This window comes from Sebastes fasciatus, chromosome 3, assembly GCF_043250625.1.
Source record: "Sebastes fasciatus isolate fSebFas1 chromosome 3, fSebFas1.pri, whole genome shotgun sequence".
Taxonomy (NCBI): domain Eukaryota; kingdom Metazoa; phylum Chordata; class Actinopteri; order Perciformes; family Sebastidae; genus Sebastes; species Sebastes fasciatus.
This window is the reverse complement of record NC_133797.1, coordinates 33,484,281-33,506,439: the sequence shown is the minus strand read 5'-3', so window position 1 is coordinate 33,506,439 and position 22,159 is coordinate 33,484,281. Positions and strand designations below refer to the sequence as shown.

At 41.3% G+C, this 22,159-nt stretch overlaps 1 protein-coding gene across 5 annotated transcripts in view; it reads left to right on the top strand.

The window, feature by feature from the left end:
• septin9b (septin 9b) overlaps positions 1-22,159 on the top strand; it is a 91,522-nt gene that overhangs the window by 42,231 nt on the left and 27,132 nt on the right. The window contains exon 1 of one of the 5 annotated variants that reach the window (XM_074630483.1): positions 8,700-8,772. The exons of 3 other annotated variants lie outside the window; for them this stretch is intronic. In XM_074630483.1, coding sequence (XP_074486584.1) covers positions 8,715-8,772 — 58 coding nt within the window. In that variant the 5' untranslated portion in view covers positions 8,700-8,714. Of the gene's footprint in view, positions 1-8,699; positions 8,773-14,066; positions 14,208-22,159 lie in introns of those variants that run through there. One more of the 5 variants, XM_074630485.1, reaches the window with a different exon arrangement.

Sequence of the window (22,159 nt, the reverse complement as noted above, 5' to 3'; positions counted from 1 at the left end):
GGTCAAGGGAAGCACATTTCTTATCACTTCTCAGACCAGCTTTCACATTTGAGGATCTTTGTTTAACCTGGAGACTTTGTTTTGTCCTTCACATGTAGTTGCTGTAGGACAGAGATTAATATAGGGCTGCACCTCACAATTATATTCATTACTGATTAATCTGCTGTTTATAGAGTGCTACAGCAATGAGTCCTAAAACCCAGAAATGAGTTCGCATTTTAGCACTTCTGGTTCCCACGTCTGGAAGTCAATGGGTTTTTATTTAGATGCCTGAAATAAGGTCTGTGGTTAACACAAGCTTAAGAGATTTTTATGTTTTGTTCTACGACATAAAATATGTCAATAAATACCCCACTCGTGAATTTTGAAGCCTTTGTGTCTTAAAACAGGCTGTTGGTAACAAGTGGCTAAATGAGACTACTAAACGTCATCACACCCACTCGTCTGCCTTTACAGCCTTGTTGTGTTTACTTACATTCATGCGACCTTGGCGCAGTTTGTTTATAGCCTAACGTTAGCTTTTTCCTTCTGGTGATTGCATTCACCCTTCAAAAATCATAAAGTGGTGTTCATTTGTGAAGATAATCTTGCTGAATAAAACGTGTAAGTATCATAAACGTGTGTTTGCCACAGAGCTTATTTTCTGCAATAATCCCAAACTCAATGGAAAAATCCTATTGGCTCTTTTGTCGAGGGAACCCAGGGCGATGCTAACTTCCTGGTTGGCATACAAATATAAGTAATCCCTGGAGCGCTCTATTCTCCTGATTAATTCTTTTGTGAAAAATTAGTGATATTATATTAGTTATTAGTGAAAAATGTTTCCCATTATCATTTCAAACAGCTCAAAGTAATGAATTCAAATGTCTTGTTTTATTCAACCAACCAACAGTCCAAAGACTTTCAGTTTACTATCATATATGACAAGAGAAGCATCAAATGCTCCCATTTGAGAAGCTGGAACAGAGTGAATATTTGGCATTAAAATGATTAATCTATTCTCAGAATAGTTGGTGATTTTCTATTCATCGACAAACTATTAACTCAAAACATTAACAAATAATTGGGCACTTGCCCTTTTTGACATTTCAAAGACAAATACTTGCTTTCATTTTGACACCAAAGATGGACTTCTTCCCTTTTACTATATCTAGACTCTGGCGAGGTCAGTAGATAGAGAGGTTGACCATAAATAGTGTAGCTATCACTGGGATGATGATGGGACTGGTAGGTTATCATCGGGGTCACATCCAGTAACCTCATTTAACAACTCCTTTAGTCTTTTATGTGGAGGAATAAGATGTCCATCTCAACTGGATTGCTGTTGGCACTAAAGAAAGTGGAATCAAGGCTACAGTAATATGTAGTTCTACTTTCTGCTCTAGGGAAGAAATGTGTCTTTAAAGGGTGTTACTGAGGAGTCACTTCATGTCGTGCCATTGTGTCCCGTCTTCCTGTTGTGGTGGTAAAGAACGAACAAAATATCCTGACGGCCAGATTATGTGTGCTGAACTGGAATGTGTCCTCATACAGCCCAAATAAACAGATTACCTTGTAGTACATTTATTTTCCTAATTGAGGTGTAGTCATTATGGAAGAAAGAGCAAGTGAAGCCATTTGTCTTTTATTTGGACTGACCTTCTGAAAGTGGGGAGGAGGGGACAGCGGAGGGTGATTTGTCTCTGCCTGTCCATAGGTCAGGAAAGGGCACACACACACATCTCACATTTTTGTCTTACTTTTGTTGTCCGTCATCGACACACCTACACAAGCACGCACGCACACACACACATACAGGCGCCCTCAGGCGAAGGCATATCCGAGGTCAATCCTCTCCCAGTGTAATTACTCTGGACTGATCCCAGACCATTACTCAGTGTGACCTGTCAGCTAATTACCCACAAAAAAGGCAAAGAAAAGGAGAGAGAGAGATTTTCTTGTGATAGGGAACTGTTGCTGACTGAGAATAACATCGTTGCTAAGTTGCATATGTGGCTGCATAACTCTGAGGCTCTGCAGTGGTCGTACCAGAGGTGTGGACTCCAGTCACATGACTCGATGACTTTAGACTCAACTTGACAGAATCAAAAAAGTCTTGCAACTCGACTTGGACTCTTACACCAGTGACTCATGACTTCACTTGGACTTGAGCCTTTTGACTTCAAAATACTTGATACCTTCCCACAAACCCAAAGATTAAAAAGTATGTTATTTAAAAAGTGTGCCATGAATCAGTTCATGTCCCTTCATTTCCTGAATCAACTAACATTAATGTTATTCATTCCCAACAAGTAGAAAGTAAAGGTGCATTGTGTGGGATTTGGCAGCATCATTCTAAGGTGACGAAAACACAATTCTTATTTTCAGGTGATTTAAAGAAAACATACCTCTTAATATTATATTCCATTTATACCAATAGATCCCCTAATAGTTAAAAACTGGTCCTTTAATTCCCCCGATCCACTTTGTATGAACCAATCCGACAGCATCCAGTCAAGTTGCAGGAGAGAAACATAAAGCACTAACATGTTCCTAAGCGGCAGTTGGAAAAAAAAAAAATGGTACCAAAGATAATTTTGTCAGTGAATAACAACTATGCAGTGGTCAACAAAAAATGAGTATGCAAAACATGCGGGTTGGAAAATTACAGACAGAGATGAAAATGGCATTACATTTGGTGAAGAGAACATTATGACTTGTTAGAACTCAAAACTTAAAGTTTAGGACTTGTGACTTGACTTAGGACTTGACTAGGGCTGCAAGATGATTTGCTTTACTAAAGGGAATGATAGTTTTTACACCATTATTCTAATTTTCATTGAAAATGAATATATGAGTATGATGTGTAGGTCAGGACATCTCTGCAGCACGACAACATTTAATTTAAAATGGTATTTTGACACACATTTCACCTTTAACAAATATTGCAATTTGATTGATAAAATTGATTATTCGTGCAGCCCTACTCGGGACTTGAGTGCAAAGACTTGAGACTTACTTGTGACTTGCAAAACAATGACTTGGTCCCACCTCTGGGTCATACCTGTTAAGATTTGGTCTCAGGAAGTTCAAAATAATTCCAAGCGCTGATACAAAGTCTGTCTCCCTAATATTAAAACAATTCAATCAGGTATAATCAATCACAAACTGTAGAACACTCTCTATTGGGAAATAATTCACTTTAATTTTTTCAGAGGAACCATATTCTGATGATAGTCTCATCGTGTTACTGGTCAACAAAATCTGTTTTCCAATTTAATGATTCTGACTAAGCTGTATTTAAATGAAACTAAATTAGTTAATGAAGCTTTTGCTTTACACATGAGAAGAGTTTGTATGTTATGTGTTATGTAATCCATAACAGTGAAACGATTCATTGCTTTGGATCCTCACTAATGTTATGATAATGATTTAGAATAGAATAGAAAATACGTTGTTGTCTACTTTCTGTGTACAAAAGGCAGACATTTGTCTTTGGTTTGAATGTGCAAAAACTGCTATTAAAAAGGGTATATTAAAACACAACATATCACATCCAGACGGGACAAATTAAAACACATTTACATTAAAACACAATACACTAGTAGAAGCTACATTAAAAGGAGCACCAGGTACTCAGTGATGAGGACTGAATCAAGGTTAAATAAATAGATATAAAATGCTGTGTGCTGAGGTAATCTGGCTTCAAAAAGAAGCTGTCTTTACATATTAAGATACTTTATAGCATTTTTATATATTATATTTAACGATTTTTTTTTATAGAGAAAAGCAGACTTTGCACAGTGGCAAGCCACGGGTCGCTGATTTCAACAATATTGCTCAGTCTTACTTCTTAAATTTTGGATTTGTGACCCATTTGATATATGCTACAGTAACTGAGCTCGTGACATCTTGGCTATGGAAAGGTTTTCAAACCACAAGGCCCCCCTCATCATCACTCTTAAATCCTAAAACCGCAAGTACTACTGTTTCAGAGTCAGAACCCGTAGCTCTTTGCACGTTTGTACATTTGTACAAGTAATTAAATCAGTGGATTGGATAGGTGGAAAAGGTGACATTAATTCTGAAAAGGAAAAGACTCACAGCAGATGAGGTCATATCGATACCCTTTTAATATTAGTTCATTCACAACCACATGTTTAGCAAGATAGATTCTGGGACCTTTCCTTTTTGTCTTTGCCTTCAGATGATCACATTATGACGTTCTTTCACTGAGGCACAGATTGTCCCTGACTGCGTCTTTGACTCAGCTGCCAAATAAAGTTCAACTTTGCTCACTTGAAGTCTGTGAGCCTCCAGACTGTTGACGTCTGTCTTTTCAGCTCAAAAATGTCCCACGGTGACAACAGTGACAAGCGTCACTTCTCATTATTATCTTGAATTTGAATTTCACTGTTGGTGTGCTTCCTGAACACGCCACCAGGAGGCAGTGTGTGACAGGTGGAATCTGTGCAGACACTGAACCTGGCTTGCAGGTGAAAAAAAGCTGTATTTCCTCTTTTTTTTTTTTTTTAAAGTGAGTTTCATTCAATGAGTTTAGTTTCCTCAAACGACTTCAGGGTCAGAAGCTCGGACCGCGCTGGTGTCATGTTGCAGAAATGTACCCAACACACAGATATCAGCCTTTTTCCGTTCATGTTTTTAACACTCCGATGCATCACTGGGATGGACACTCATTCAAAACATTGTCTTGCAGCTCTTTGAAGTGTGGACACTAAAAATGGACATGAAAGCTTTTCCTCTTCTTTTTTTTTACATTGGTGGAGGAAGAGGAGGAGGAGGAAGAGGAGGAGGGTGGAGCTGAGAGAAATGGGAAAGGATCAGCCCTTCAGCTCCAGATAAATAGACACACACTCACACACACAGCTGCACTCTCCCCCAGATAAGGCTTTCGGAAGTTGAAGTTTACATTGAGCATCTGGGGGAAGTCAAGGGTTAAAGAAGTTTCCCACCACTGCAGAAAGACCTTTGTCCTTTTAAGTCATCTCGCCAAATCCCACAACTGCAGTGAACTCCCCCCTCTTCATTCACTTTCTCCTGCATGCTGTGAAGCCGACACAGTTCACCTTTTCATACATGTAAAAGCACATACATGTATGTGTTCAAACACACACACACTTCCTCTCATCGCACTTGGAACTTTTGGCAGAAAGATCACACTTTGTCTTCCACAGGGAGCCTAACTTTGGATACACTCAACACAAACCACCTTTGTTGACATTTTCACTCGCCGTAAGATAAAAGACCAATAGTAGGATACGGGCCATCAGAGCTTGATGAAGCAAACTGAGATAACGTTTAGTCTCAGTTGACATTATCTTTGTTCTCCGGGTGAATCCTCCCTCTTGTTTATCAAGATATGAGACTCCGCTGTGGTTCCTTTCTCCAAGAAACTGATGGGAAAATCATGTCCCTTATCTTGGCCGTGGAAATAAAGAAACGGAGTAATGTAGGAAAAAACCCAACATGCCAGCATGAGCCATTTTCTCAGTGTCATCAATCAGACATAGCTGATCTGGAAAAATGAAGGATTAAATACTTTATCGGATACTTAATTCAACAGACCTGCAATGCAACTTTCTCACTCAAGAAAAAAACTCAATGTGAATTTGATTGGTCTGTCTTTCTGCAATCTGTTTATATTCACACCCAGACGTGTTTTAATGAAGAAGAAGAGGTTCATGTGAGGTGAGATTTTCTCCACATTCTCTTCTAATGATGTTTGGCCCACTTGTTGGCTGATAGAGGACATACTGGAAAAACAATAATTGTTATTTTGTGTGTGTGTGTGTGTGTGGACAGACAGATGGCCATTTTGTGCCGTAGTCCTGCCATCTGCTGAAATGAGTAGATGAGGGGGCAGAGGGATTCTTGTGCGAGGGTGTGAGTCTGTCTGAAGTGAGCATGTGTGCAAAATGAAAAGTAAGATGGTGCAGTCTTGTTCCTTATGTTACACCAAATACAACTGATTACTCTGTTGAGTGTGTGTCCTCTACTCTGCGATGATGTAGCAGCTTTTGGCCATTAACATCACCTTACAGCTGGTTTGTTGACTCGCCATGATTTACGTCCTTGTTTTGATCATTACCAGTGCTTTTTCCTAATTAGTTTGGTCATATAGATCAGAAATGTGTTACAGGGCTGTTGCTCCGTGCTCCCAGTAGCTAATGATGGATTTTGTGCAGATTCTGTAGCAATAAACGCAACAATTTGTTTTGGTTGCAAAACTTTGCCAGCTTAGAAGAGTACACCATCGATTTAGCCAACCAAACTCACTCCCAACTCGTCAAGTACCGCCGCATTTGTGTATCGGATACTGATGCACAAAGACACCCTTTAGCGACTGTATGTGACACACAGGGCTTTCAACTAACTCCAATGTGAACCCAGCCACGGTGTTATTCGACTGTTGGAGCGAGTGACGTAATATTAATAACGTAAGAGTTCACTAAGGGCATGTAGGAGAGGTGGTGGATGGGTCAAACAAACACAAGACGTTCAACCAGGAGACTGCTGTTCATGTGTGTGAAACTAATTGACTTATTTTGTCACATCAGTCCATGGTCACGTAACTTGTTAGTATCATCAGTCACGTGAGTTAACATCAACCACGACTGTTTCCTAACCCTTACTAAGTGGTTGTGTTGCCTAAACCTAACTTCCTGTGAAAACAGAAGTTGATTTTGAAAGAACACTATGCATGTAACAAGCGTATATTGACACGCCGTCCCTGACACATCCTAAAGTAACGTAAGAGGGGAACCCGGTGCGTCAGTCTCCGATGCCGAGGGGCACTGACCAAGCTGCTGTATTTGACGAGTTGGGAGTGAGAATGTGTTGATATAGCATTGTGTGCCTACATTACCCACAATGCAATTTGACCACAGACAGTTCGGTCAGAGTTTTAGGTGGATTATGCTAGTAGCAGCTAATGTAGCCTCAAGCCACTAGCAGAGATGAGGAGCGGGTTACAGAGATCTATAAGATCAGATCAGATGAGAAAAAGCCAAAAAGGCTTTATGCAACTTTTTTCCCCATATGCAGTAGGACTACCCAACACCTGTAAACAGATGTTGATCTGTAAAATCCCCTTTAAGTATAAACTCTGCACAGAGGCTGGTCTAATTGTGTTGAGGAGATTTTCTCTATCAAATGGATCTAAAGATAACAGATACTTAGATTGGATCTTGCAAAGCTGAAATACAAAGCTCTGGGTAGTTGGCACTATGAAACCACTCAAAGCAAAGATTATCCTTCTAACATAGATTTTGTGAAGTACATCAAAATCTGGGAGTTTTTCCCATAAATAAAAAATCAATCCTGACAATACAAATGCCGGACTTCAAAAATATGTTTTGAAGTGACGTAAGTTAAAATCACAATCTCACTCTGGCAGGACAGTTGGTGTAGAAACATCATGGTCCACTGTGCTGTGAGGAAGTGATGCTGAAGTGCAGTTCCAGTGGCATTTACTCTATTTCCAGGCTGTCAGCTCGGTAGATGATCAACTGTGCAAGCTCTCATCTCTATTTCAGCTGGGAAGCTCTCCGATCATACAAAAGCAGCACAGTGTAAAGGATAAAAAAAAACTGGCATCTACTGCTTAACACTGGTTCGATGCCGGCAGAAGAGAAGTAATACCTTTTCTGGTAATAATCCTCATTGCCTCTATTGCGCTTAACCTTTCTCACCTCACAGATGAATGTTTAAGATTAGCCGAGTAAGCCGTGTGCAGACGAGCTGCTCATCTGACTGATTGATCCCTCAGTTGGGAATGTACTGGCAGCTTTCATTGAAGGATACTCACTCACATCTTAACTTTTCAATAGCTGGCACAGACTTTAAAAGCGCTCAAAAACAGAGACTGGATCTTGTGTCCTAACCGAGGTTTGCTGTGATAATTTAGGGATTAAGAGAGTATCCCTGCAGCTGTGTGGTTTACGGGCAATTAGCTTCTTCGAGGAACACCATCATCTGTTGCTGAAAAGCCTTGGCAGTGGAGCCTGGAGGAGCTTTGGGTGAACTTTCACCTCCAGCCTTGATGGCGTGAAGTGCTTTGTGATGCTACGCAGCCGACTGCAAACGTCACCATCACTCAGCAGAAGAGGAGGCAGATGGAGGAGGCATACTTACAAGTGAAGATTTGGGGGAAAAGGGCGAGTTGCCTCGGATGAGTTACTCTGTGTTAAACTAAAATTCAGTATTAGCTGGAAATACTTCAAACAAACACATTTTGAATGTAAGACCAGTTCAAAAAGACGATGGTTCATGATCTGTAACAGTCTGCTTCCCTGTCTCTGCACATGGAAGGTTTCCATTATAGATAATTAGCATCATAACTGGGTTAGATGTTTCTGGAAGACATACAGCGGCCGCACAACGAGTGTAATCACAGAGCTCCTTTCTCGTCCTCTCTGCGTTTTTGGCGTTGAGTCATCCCCGTCCCTCACCCCCGCAGATGCAGCAAGGGGCCAGGGATTCCCCAGAAGGCCGTTCCCTGGGAGTCGCTGTGTTTATTGTTCATCTGGGGAAGGCTATGACTCCATAACATCAACGGAAATAGAGAGTACATTCTGTTGTGTGTGTGTGCATCGTGTGCAAGTTTGTGAGATTAGCTCTGTAGTAAAGAACTTAACAGCAGCTGCAACAGGCTGGGAAATATCCAGAGGCTTTTTTCTTATTAAATACTGGAAACAAGAGAGAAGAGACAGAAAATGGAGATGAGTTCTACTTGCAGTGAGATATACAACAACCACGAGAAGGAAACCCTTTGTGAGTATCTGTTTGGTTGTCTTTGTGTCTATACGGGACAGTTTTAGACCGTCGCTCTGCAGAAGCAAGAGGGACAACTGGTTTCCATTAAGGCCAATCAAGTCAAGGCATGATGTATCCTCCTCAGACGGGGATGTTGAAAATGGATGGCTTCTTTCTTTCTTTTTCATTTCATGGCAAACCTCATTGTTTACTTGAAACTGAAATCTGCTTGCTGAACGCTATTTCACACCCTCGTGTAATTCTCTTAAAGAAACAAGTTGTCGCCTGAGTGTCGCTGCGGTTTAATGTTAAAAGAAACAAATGCTTTTATAGTAGTTAGAAAACAGTACTCATTTTCATCATTGATGCTAGATGTCATTATTTAGCAGTCCAGCTGGGAAAGCTCTGGTGGCTTAAAAGAGACACACAAAAAAAAAGACGCCGTAGGCAAACTCTTCCCCATAAACAAACGCTCAGACCACAAAATCTGTTCAGTTTATCCTCTTTGTGGTCGTCATTATGCAAACAGCACACTGGTAAAGAGTTGATGAAAGAGCTGAGTTATTGTAACCTTGAGGTAAAATGCTCAAGCTGGGATCCGAGGGAGAATAAACCTGGAGGAGTGAAGCATTTTACTGTCAACACGTGAAGTAGCTGAAGATATTTACACAGATTAATACATTACTGTTAATGTATGTGTAGTGATTTCAGTCAGAGAGGGGGAGGTTTTGGAGTCTTGGAGGCCACTTTAGGGTGTTGAGATAAACCATCCTCACTCATCACACACACATGCTGTCTCCATTTGCACCACAGGGGAGCAGAGCAACCACAGTAAAAAAAAAACACAACAGGAAGTCTCCAGCAGATCCAGCTATCCTCCCTATAGACATCCAGGCGAAGCCAGATGTTCTTCCTCTTTCCCTTGTCCCTCTTGCTCCTGACTCTTCCAACCACCATCACCCCCTCCTCCTCCTCTTTCTCCTCCTTCATCTCTATTTTTCTTTGCCTCCTCTTTTCCTTTCTGCCCTTCCTCCAGCTCCCTCTCTCTCTCTTGGGGAGGATGTGTCACCGAGTCACTCGGTCAGCTGAGTCATGGAGGTGACTCTTTTAATCAGCTCCATATGTGCGCTGCCTTGATTTGGTGGTCTTCAGCAATCAGCCCTGACCCGCGGGCCAATCACAGAGCTCCCCCCTCCGACGGTGCTCCCGGCATGCCATGTCATCACCGCATATTAGACTTCAGTAACCCACATGATTTGATGCTGTTTTGAGCTGAAAGGGCCACTGTGTTTCAAAAGAAAAAAAATGATGAAACACAACTAAAATCCCTAAATTTGAGGTTCGCAGAGCAGCGGTTAACTAATGACTTCACTGCAAGAGAATCCGACTTTTTTAATTAAAATGCTGAGGGGCATTTTAATGGGATATGTCACTCGTACAGCACTTTTCTTGCGTTGTTTTCTGGAATCTGTCAGTTCTTTTATGGTTGTACATAATCATAGACTATCTAAGAAGTGGACGTAGTCACCGTGACGTCACCCATTGGTTTGTGGACTGCTGTTTTGAAGCCTCGAGTCTGGCATTTTAGCCGTCGTCATCTTGGTTTTTGGCGGTTTTGGGATACATGTTGTTTTTTGAAAGTGACACGAGAGGGTGGAGCTAAGTACAACCAAACTCTGACGAACCAAAAATGTTATAATTAACTTTCATGAACTGAAAGAACACTGGGAAAGGGTTAAAGTTGTAAGACGAAAATACGGACAACTCCCAGACCTAACAACCCTGTGGTAGCGACCTGTCAATCACAAAGTAGCCACGCCTTAAAGCATACCCTGCTTTATGATCTATTTGACGCTAAATGGGACCATAATTTACTATATGAACATCATACTGTACTGAAGAAGACTTGAAACTGGAGATTGAGACCATAAACTCATGTTTACAATGTCTACTGATGTAAATCAAGTGAGAAGTAGGGTCATTTTCTCATGGACTTCTATACATTCAGACTTTTTGCAACCAGTGGAGTCGCCCCCTGCCGGCTGTTAGAAAGAATGCAAGTTTAAGACGCTTCCTCATTAGCTTCACTTTTCAAACCCGGAGGTAGCCCGCTGTGTATAATGTAAACAGTGAGCTTGTATGGTGCACATGAAAATTGCATGCGTGCACACGCATAGAGTATTGCGTGTCCCCTGCCCTACACAGTTAATCAAGCTCGGATTCTAATTAAATTTATTTGCCATAAATCTTTTGCTCAAAGCTGCTTTTTAGGCTCTCGGGGAGGCTATTAAAATAACCCTCCTAACACGCAGCAGACCTCTCCTTTAATCTTTGGTTCCCACAAGCGGAAATGGTAACTTCAGTCACTAGTGGGTCATGAGTTTCACTGACAACATTGTTTATTGTTTAGTGAGAGCAATATGGAAAATGTTTGCTTTGCTGAAAAGAGATATACAACGGGAATGTGTCCGAATGTTTTACCCAGAATCCCCCAAAAAAAGCTGTTCTTCAGGATTGCAGGACGGGAAAAACATTTACTTTTTGTCCTGTTTCCACACTGGAGATGATAGATTTAGGATCTAAAGAAAAAAGAATTTGCTGAGAGAAAGACCATTGACTGAATTGCATTTCTGCGGTGAATCTATCAACGGTAACCTGATAAAATATGGACAAGATGGAGCGATGATAAAAACTGACGAAGGCACATCAAAATGTTTGTTATGAAGCCAAGAGGTTGTGGATTGCTGTTCATACACAGTCCTCAAGAGAAATTATCGCCTCGTAGAACGGGTTATGTTACTGACTTGGGATCAGTTTGTCAATCTGGACAGTTAATCTCCACCAAGAGTCAGTTGTGTAAAATGATTATTCAGAGTTCAATAGCACATGAGACCTATAAGACCTGTAAATGGAAACTTATAACAATGTTCCGACAGATTACCTGATATAAACAAATAGACGGATGCATTCATGCTTCCGTACATTTACGTTCACATAAAAAAAAACACAGCCAAGTGTAACATTCAGCTCCAGCTTCGACAGGAAGGAAACATTTTCTGCTGAATGTTATGAAAATCTCTCTCAGGCCTTCAGTCGTGTATGCTGATGGAAAAAAATAGTTGAGCCATATCAACAAAGGAACAAATGAATCACTCTCTCCTTCCAGTAAGTCGGGATCAAATCCATTTTATAACCAGCATCTTTCTTTAATCATAAACTATTCTTAGACAACATCTTTTTAACATGTCGACTACATTTTGCAGTCAGCGGGTTGGCTGATCGGTGATAAGTGCATATCTCTCTGTTGTGGCTGAACTGGAACACAGGAAGTGGCACATATTTCCAGAGAACATTTGGGTTTTGGAACCGCTTTCATCTGTTTTGCAGCCAGCATTGACTTCACTGCAGCTTGATTCGCTCAAGTTGTTGTGAGTATTTGATATTCCTGTAAGCTGAGTGGTGGCAGCGCACCAACAAAATATGGATAGAGAAAGCACAACAGCAGCACAGTAAAACCATCGATGTCTCTTAAAGGTACAGTGTGTAGGATCTGGAGACATCTAGTGGTGTGGTTGCAGATTGCAACCAACTGAGTATCTCTCCACTCACTCCTCCCTTTCCAAGATTGCGATAACGCGAGTCAGTGAGTGCAAAACCGTGGTAATGCCATTTGCCTCACTCAGAGGCCATCCTTACCATAATAACACTACTTTAAGAGCAACGGAAGTCAGGCGGTGGCAGACGGTACCACGGTTTTGCATTCTGCGGTTCACGCTACCGCAGTTTCACAAGCGTGTTGGAGAAAAACGGTGGCCTTCAGGTAACGTTAAAAACCCGAATGGCTCTCTCTAGAGCCAGTGTTTGGTTTGTCCGTTCTGGGCTACTGTAGAAACATGGCGGAGCAACATGGCGGACTCAGTGAAGAGGACCCGCTCCCTATGTAGAAGGGCTCATTCTAAGCTAACGAAAACACAACGATTCGTAGTTTCAGGTGATTATACACACTCATGAAAACATAGTTATGAATATCATATTCCATTTCTGCTAATAGATCCCCCGAAATGTTACACACTGTTCCTTTAATTATGAAGCTAAAACCCGGAGAAAGTTAGCTTAGCTTTGCATAAATACTGGAAACAGGAGGCAACAGCTAGCCTGGTATGGGTCTCTCCAAACGTAAAATCCCTGGAGTCTTTTTGTCAGCGTGAGGTTGCCAGGCAACAAGCAGAGACTAGTTACTAGTCACTACACACGGCCAAGAAATAGTCCACAACCCATAAAACCACAAATTGTCATTATTTAGTGAGCTTTAGAGGTGCTGGTAGGAGAGGGTTTTATACTTTGGAGGCTATTTCCTCCTGCTTCCCAAGGCTTATTAAAAGAGGGTGGGACACGGGTCTTGAGCTATGGGGTATGACACATGCACAGTGTAACTGGAGCTGGGCTTGTGCGTTGCTATTGGCTCAATTTCAGTGAGTGCAGACTGCGCATGTGTTATACCCCAATAATATGATACGATGATGACACGTGACATCTCCTCTTTTCACCCCCCCTTGCTGTTTCCAGTCATTCACCTGATGGCTCTAGCTTGATATCTAGTGTAAGGATATGAGGGTGGTATCAATCTTCTGAACTAAATCTGGACAAGAAAACAAAGTGTATTTCCAAAAATGTCAAGCTATGCCTTTAAAGATGTTTTTTTTTCTTTTTCTTTTCTAAACTTAGAAATGTTCTGTGTTAGTCATGGCTTTAGTCATGAGTCAACCACATTTTTGAGGGATGGAGACATTTGTGAGAGAAAGACAGAGAGAGAGAGAGAGAGAGAGAGAGAGAGAGAGAGAGCCTGAAGGATTGAAGGAGGGAGTTGAACAAATGCTTTCAGTCATATATATAATCCAATACTCTCCTCTGTGAAACAAAGCAGTGGGAGGGTGAGAGAGCAGATGGACACACAAGGACAGGGAAGTAAGAAGGATATTGCCTCTTGCCTTGTGCAAACACACACACACACACAGGAAATAAAGAAAATAAATGTTCCTGTATTTTGACATAAACAAACTCTCCCACTGTCTTTCATTCGGATTAAACTACACCCACACCCACACACACACACACACACACACACACACACACACACACACACACACACACACACACACACACACACGCACACAGCTTGTATCTCTAGTGGGTTTACTTAATCGCACGTGGTCGGAGATAGCCTGCTGTATCCACAATGTTCTCCATTCACTTTCTCTGAATGAGGGGTGTGACTCCCCAGCCACTTGGGATGGCGGTCATGTGACCTGGCTGTGGGCGTGGCCAGAGGGGGGGGGGCAGCAGCACCAGCAGCAGCAGCAGAGATCCAGCCTCACCAGCTGGAGCTGTGATTGAGAGAGGAAGAGAGTGCAGGAGAGGAAGAGAGAGAAAAGAGAAGGAGAGGAAAGGGTTGGGTGAGTTGTCGATTTTTTTGTGTCTGCGGCGTGCTTTTCTGTCTTACGAGGAGAGCTGTGAATCTTGGCCGAGAGGAGATAAAGGGGAGGGGGAGGTGAGAGAGAAACAGAAGGAGGGAGAGGTGATCTGGTGCTCTGAGGCTGTTGATGTCAAAGTTAGTTAGCCAGGTGTCTGGTGTGTGCTGTGTGAAGTTTTGAGGCGGAGAGGTGGAGTGTGTTTTTGGCAGGAGATCTGTAGAAAAACTCATAATTTAGCGTGCAGGCCTTGTACTTTCTCATTTCTTCTATTTTTTCTCTGTCCTTTCCCATTGTTCAGGGAGAGTTTGGGGGGTCAGCACTACCACTCTTTCACTCCTCCCCTCCTCTCTCCTTTTCTTACTCCCTTTCCCCTCCCATTGTGTCTTCAGCTCTGGAGCATGCATGGATAATCAATCTGCCATAATGGGGGACAGAGTGTTGACCAATCAGGATAGACCACCATTACTCTTTAAGGTCTCCGGGGCTCTCTCTCTCTCTCTCTCTCTCTCCCTCCCTCCCTCTCTCTCTAGTCATGTTTTCTCCTCCAGCGTCACGTCAGGCAGTTTCCAGCCTGACTTTGATCCAGTGCAGTGGATTAGCCAGGCACTGATGGAGCCAAGCTGTTTCGATGTGATTTAGTTTTTTGACGATCCCTTGTGTCTGCTTTCTCCACAGAGAGTTTGTTGCCAAGTTGAAGGAGAGTTGAGGAGTCGAACAGGTCATATTTTCAGTTTTGCTCTTCCACAGGGAATAGTAAGAACTCATCTCTTCCCTCTCTAACTCTTCTTCTTCTTCTGGGAAGAACATCAAGTAGTCACTTAGCTTTTATCTTTCATGTTTTCAGTCAGTGCGTCACATGGTCTACTTTTACCCAGCATGCAGTACGATGGCTGAATAGTTGCTTTGTTGGATGCTGCACAAGTGAAGTGAGATGTTGTAGATGTCCTTGCTTTGCACCTACAAGCCGCATTGTATCTCATGAAAAATGATTTGACCTTGTACATTAAGACTACTGCATGAATAAAACACACTCCCTCAAGTAACAGCGCCCCAGAAGAACATTATTGAATTAAGAAATTCATTTATTTTCCCACAGTATAGTCAGCCTGTAGTGTCCGTGAGCTGGAGCTTATAGCACACAATACATTTGATACCAGCAAACTGCTAATGCTGCCTCATATCTGATTTACATTAAGCATTATTACAATATGCTTCACAATAGGCGCCAGTTAAAGCCACTCAGCCAGTGTTTAATCAGAAGTAATTCAATACCACAGATAAACACTTCATTAGGATTGTTTGGCACCAGCGGCGTGAAATAAATTCACACAGAAGTTTTTTTCTTGCTGTTATCTATTACTTGATATCATACCAGTCCAGTCCTGTCAGAGAAAACTGAAATGCCAAAAAGAGATTTTGCGCTGCAGGTGCTGATTCTTCAAAAGGGAAATCCACCGCTGTATAGATTTAACATGTTGTTCCCATCATGTTGGAGAGTTTGTTACACTTTCGTCCCGTGTTTTTGCACCCAAGAATTTGCCCTGAAGGCAGCCGAGTTGGGAGGAGGAGAGGCATGAACATGTTTAACTGTAAACAACCAGACTGTTTGTCTGAAAATATCCGTTCCCACATTACAGTATGTCTTCCTAGTCCTCTGGATAATTGTATCCACATGTGGTATAATCTCATGTGGTCTTGTCTTCTTTTCCTGTTCCATCCAGTGAGTGAAGGATGTAGTTGGTATGTGACGTTACTCTTTTTGGTTTCAGCGTATGGAAGTAGAAAATGATGGCCTTTTTGTGAAATGCAACAAAACTCGTCTGGCAGTGTGTTTCACTCTAGCTGCCCGCGGTGGGAGGATGTTTTCTGTTCTACATCTATGTCACAGGGGGGAGGAAGTCAGACATGTCATGTCCTGTTAGAGGTGACAGGTTGTGAAGAGGTGGAGAAGTGGGGAGAGGGTGGTATAAACCAGTCTGTGCCAGTATTATGCCTCAAGCAAGGCATTATGGGTCATCCGTAACTGTGTTTTTGATTCTGGGATGATAACAGGAATTGCTTGCACAAATATTGTTATTAATATTAGAATTAGGGCTGAACGATATTGAAAAAATATCTAATTGCGATTATGTTGGCTGATATTGCAATTGTGATATAATTCTCATTTTCAGTGAATAACATATTAAAAGGATTATGGGAGAGCTGCAACGATTAATTGATTAGTTATCAATTATTAAATTAATCAGCAACTGGTTTCTTTACTCCTCTACGACAGTAAACTGAATATCTTTGAGTTGTGGACAAAACAAGACATTTGAGGACGTAATCTTGGGCTTTGGGAAACACTGATCGACATTTCTTATAATTTTCTGACATTTTATAGACCAAACAACTAATCGATTAATCAAGAAAATAATCAATAGATTAATTGACAATAAAAATAATCGTTAGTTGCAGCCCTAGATTATGGTCTTAAGAGTATGATGTGAAGATCAGGACATCTATGTAGCATGGCAAAATTTAATTTAAAATGGTATTTTGACACACATTTCACCCTTGACTTATGATTTTGATACAAATTTTGATTAATTGTGCAGTCCTAATTAGAATCAATTTCCAAAATGTGTTATTTTATACTATACAAAGGTCTATACAAAGACGTTTAGGCATCTTAGACCACATGCAGCACACCAGTCATTCTTGTATCCTGTGTTTCTCTTCACAGTTGGATTCAAACACATGGTTCTAAAGTAAAAGCAAATGGTGAACTAATAAAGAGAGCTAATTAGCGGTGCATTTTATAGACAACATAATGGTGTGTCTCAGAGAAAAACTTCAAGTGCAGAAGTCGGCTGTGAACAGCGCGATGCTTCTCATGTCTTCTCCTCCAGCCCCCTTTCCCGCTTCATACTTGGTGGTTGTGTGATTTACTGCACCGTTGGTTTGTCCTTTACCCTTTACCAGTTCCCCTACTGCAGCTGTGGATAGGTCTGCGGCTGGACCCTCCTAGTTTCCCTCTATGTTTCTCAGAAATGGGCTTTTGGTTACGCCTGTGGTCAGTTAGCCAATAGTCCTGAGAGCTGCAGAACAGCAGTAGAACAGCAGGCTCTTACAGTTGTACTCGGCACCACAATGACCGCCATGCTGCGTCGGGCTTTGCTTTCTCCTTCTCTCAGTCTCTGCTTACATCCATCGATCCTGTCGTTGTTTTTGTAGTATTTATCTCACATCTCATCTCGCGGTCATGCCCTTTACCTCAGTGACCCTCCCTCCACACCTCTTTCTCTCCATCTCTTCTCACTCTTTAAATCTTTTTTGAGGCGTTTTGGGACAGGTCATTATCTACTCTACCAGAAGTTTCCGTGTGGAGAGCTGTATTTCAACACCATCTGCTTTGCTCCACGTCAGGCCAGGGGTCACATTCTCCGTGGGCCGGCACCAGTGACAAGGCTGAAAGATGATGTGGGCCAGTAGCATTCTTTAGACCCTTTTTCTGAAGTGCCGACGTCTGTTTGTGTCGGCCGTAGCCGTCATCGACCTCACCGAACCTCATCGTTTTACATGGCAGGGTGTTGTTATGATGGAGAATAAGGCAGGGTTTTTTTAACCGCCACGTTCCTTTGGTTTCAAAGTATGGATGGGGGGATTGAGTGAGAGGGATTTCCTCTTGGATGTACATGGCAGCCCACTGAACCTATATCCTCTATCCAGCTCCCTTCTGTCGACCTCACTCTGTCACTACCTACTGTAGACACAGCGTGTTATCTCCCTCAAACAGTGTAGCATTAAGCTTGTGGCCTCTGCTCCATTTTAAAAACATGCATACGCTTGACATTGAAGTCAACACACCAGGCAAAGACTGGCAAATCCTTTCATAGAGATTTAAGAGAGACTTGTTTTTGAAACATATTTCAGTATTGTGACTGGCCCAATATCAGACCTTTTATAGGGTGTAGACGAAATAATATTAACACTTCTTGGAAAGGGAAAAGGACATTTAAGGTAGCGCAGTAAATCTGAACTCTAAGCGCTGCCAGAAAATATTATATCATGTGTTTGAGTTCGTGTGTTTGGCCTATGCTGTGTTAAAATTAACTTTCATGAACTGAAAACACACTGTGAAAGGGTTAAAGCTCTAAGACGAAAACACGGACAACTCCCAGACTGGACAACGCCATGGTAGCGACCTGTCAATCACAAGGTATCCACGCCCTAAAGCATCCCCTGCTTTATGGTCTATTTGACTCTAAATGGGACCATAATTTACTAAATGAACATCATGCTGTATTGAAGAAGACTTGAAACTAGCGATTGAGACCGTAAACTCATGTTTACAATGTTTACTGAGGTAATAAATCAAGAGAAAAGTAGGTTCATTTTCTCATAGACTTCTATACAATCAGACGTTTCTTTGTTGTCGGTGAAGCTTTTTTTTGCAAATTCAGTCTACAAGCCTTTAAGGAAAAAAAGACATACTGACATTACTTAGAGGAGTTTATTTTCCACCCAGCTGTCATTTTTGGACGATCAGGAGTCTATTTTTATGGCTGATGTTGTCTTTTTGAATCGAGCTCTTTTTGTGAAACATGTACTTATGTGAACCTTTGTCTCTGCAGAGCACAGCTAGTGATGCACTCTGGGTTTAAGCCATCCATACGCTCTGCATAACAGATTGTGTGTCTTATTGTCACAGTTGGGGGTTGAGTTCCACGAGTTAGTGTCATTACTCATTATCAGGAAAATAAGCAATTAAAGTAGAGCTGGAAATGGTAGTGATGTTTTTATATTGCTTGTTTCCCAATATGAAATGCTGTATTTCTCATTTGAGACTCTGGCTTAAAAAGCGAATTCTTTACCCGACCGTACCAATAAAACTACTCCATAAAATTTTTAGATGATATTAAATTGTGCATATGTTAATTCTGTATTCCTGTGACACACTTATGACTGTCAGTCAACTCTTGTGCGTAAGTCTTCTTCTTTCTGGACCCTCCATCCGTCTCATGCAGACTTCAGCAGGCATAAAACTTTACGATCTCTTCCTCTTTAGAGGGAGCCACCAAAGGGCCAGTGGAAATGTCATCTCCGGTTTATAAAAGAGAGAGAGAAAACATGCTTGCATAGACACACAGGAAAGGGAAATATCCAACTGCACCAGGGCAGAGACTCACCTCATGAGAGCCATGTTTTATAGAAAAATAAGAGAGCTTTCAAATAGCAGACAGTGTTTAAGAGCTGTCGGTAACGGTGTGTGAGTAGAAGACCAGACATGATACCTTCTTTTTCCCGAAGCACAACCCCCTCAGGAGTGACTGGACAGCTTGTGAACATATGCTTAGACAGACTGAAGGCAGGAAGGGGAAGAAAACCAGGTATCTTGTTCGGCAAGCATCGCTGGAAAAATGCACTTGTACAAGACGTTTTTAAAAGAGAAATATAAACTTTTAAAAACAATGTGAAGTTTGGTAGATTTCCACAAAAATCAAGTTAAATTTGAAAGACTGAATCATTGAATTTTATTACTGATTTGTAAGTCGCTGTAAGCCCCATAGATGTGGGTCAATAGGGGCCTACTACACCCACTAGTAGGTTTGTCATCTAATAACATGGTAGATCGCCGAAAGAAGGTATAAAAGATCACAACAGCGACCTCTAGCGACCGTAGTAATTATGACAGGAGCAGAGGCGGAAGTCAGGCGCTGTAGTATAGACACGTGAAACTCCATATGTGGTGTAGGTTGGTGGCTCGTGTTGTTGTCTTTCTTAACAAGCGTTAAGTTTAACTTTCACTTTTGAAACATCGTTTTTTTTAAGCCAAAACACAATATTTTTCCCTAAACGTAAGTGTTTTTGTTGCCTAAACCTAAAAAAGCCTTTTTATTTGTGTTCAAAACGTGATGTTTCATTCAGTTTCGCATTAGAGCGTGTTGCTTTTAAGTTTTGCGGTCACATTTACAATGTAGTAGGCCCCTACTGACCCACATCTATGGTGCTTAAAGCGTTCAATAATGCACATTTAATTGCCTGATAACAGTCGAATCGGATGGCATAGTGAGGTAAAATAATAGTGTGTGGATAAGCTTCTGAAAGACAACACAAATTACGTTATTTACGTTATTTTATACAGGACAAAAGTGATAAACTGTACAGTCTTGAAGAGAGAGAGTGCTCCAATAGATTCAGTGGAAAACATTATAGCCCGATGCAGCATAATTTATTTTTGTTAACCCTGAAAGCAGCATAGCTCAGCGGAGACCAGAAAACACAAAACTGCTCTCGGGCAGCATTCTTGTCCGGCCTCAGCCTTCACAGAGAAGTAATACATCATGTTAATATTTCAAGAGGTATGTGACATGTAAATATTTAGCTGACGGATATCAATGACCACCATCCTGAAGCATCGAACCCACTTCCTTACACTGACCTGTAATGTTACCCTCCTGGAAAACCAACACAAAGTGTTCCCCTTCGATCAGATACTACTTTTCCATTTTGCTGTAACAGAGAATCCCCTTCCCGCTCTGGGACTCACACATAACTCAACACTCCCCTCTCCAGCCTTTCATTAAAATCCCATCAGGCACATCACATCCAACTCTACATTTAATATTCACTGAGTGAATGTGCCAATGCCAGAAACAAAGCCTTCATTGTCTTCTTGAGAGGCCTCTTAAAAACCAAAGAAATTCAGCTTCCTTCGATCCACAAGCACCACTTCACCACTTGTCAGCCCTGCTTTATATTATATGAGAAAGTAGGTTTTAGTGTGTTATTGTTCTGACAGTATTAGTAGGGTAAATACCCTGCAGAAAGGGAAAGAAAAACAGGGGGTGAAGGACAAAAAAGGAAATCAGTAAACTGATTCGTGGCATGCAGAACAACATGTAATGAGCCAAACTGTTGAAATGAGTGTGGTTGAAGACTGACCTTCTACATACGGAACTGGTCTTTATTAGTTTTCAGTTCTGTATTCAGAAGAACAGTTCATCTCACAAGTTTTGCCTGCAGTATTACTGTGCATGCTATACTCATGCTGATGTTTTGCTCCACCTCTAACGATGAATTGTTTGGAAAATCCTGCTGCTGTCATGCAGGACACAGTTGCAGGGAAATGAGAACTCCACAATACGACTATTTTCTTGTGTTATCTGTAGCTGGCACATGGGATTGAACTTTCTTTCATTGTGGCTGACTATGCACTGGTTGTGTGCATTACATAGGGCATCATACGGTATAAAAGTAGCCCCTGGGAAACTAAATAAAAGAGTAATGGTTCATTAAATGAGCACTCCAGTGATTTTGTATTCCATAAAGTTGGGGGACTTACAACGGGAGACAGATTTAAAGAATTGTCAAATTTGAAGCAACAGAAGCCGAGATATCCTGACTTTTAGTCCCCAGTATATGGGTCATGATCCAAAAATACTGGATCCTACAATTTCCATAATGCAGCTTGGTAGCATTTTTTATTATACACTCCCACTCACTAGGGCTGAGCGATATGGCCAAAATCTTCTATCATGATATAGGTCATTTCATATCATGACAGTATATATCATGATATAGCATGTTTTCTAGTAATTCAACAAATAAATAGTCTTTATGAAATAACCACGTGGTAAAACCTCTTTTTGTATATACTCCTGTGTGAATAAAATACTTGACAAATGAAAAGTATTTTGTCATTTTAAGAACTTGCAAGTGCAAATGAACATAATAGTTTTAAGTGAAATTATAGAGAAAAAAGAAAAAAATATATGCCTAGCCTATATCGCGATGGAAACAATATAGAAAAATATATATGATAGACATTTTTATATCGTTTTGACAATATATATCGTCATATTGCCCAGCCCTAATGTCCACCTCTTTCAAACTCCATGCCCCAAACACAGGCTTTCTGTTAAATAATGGATGTCTCCAAACTCACATCC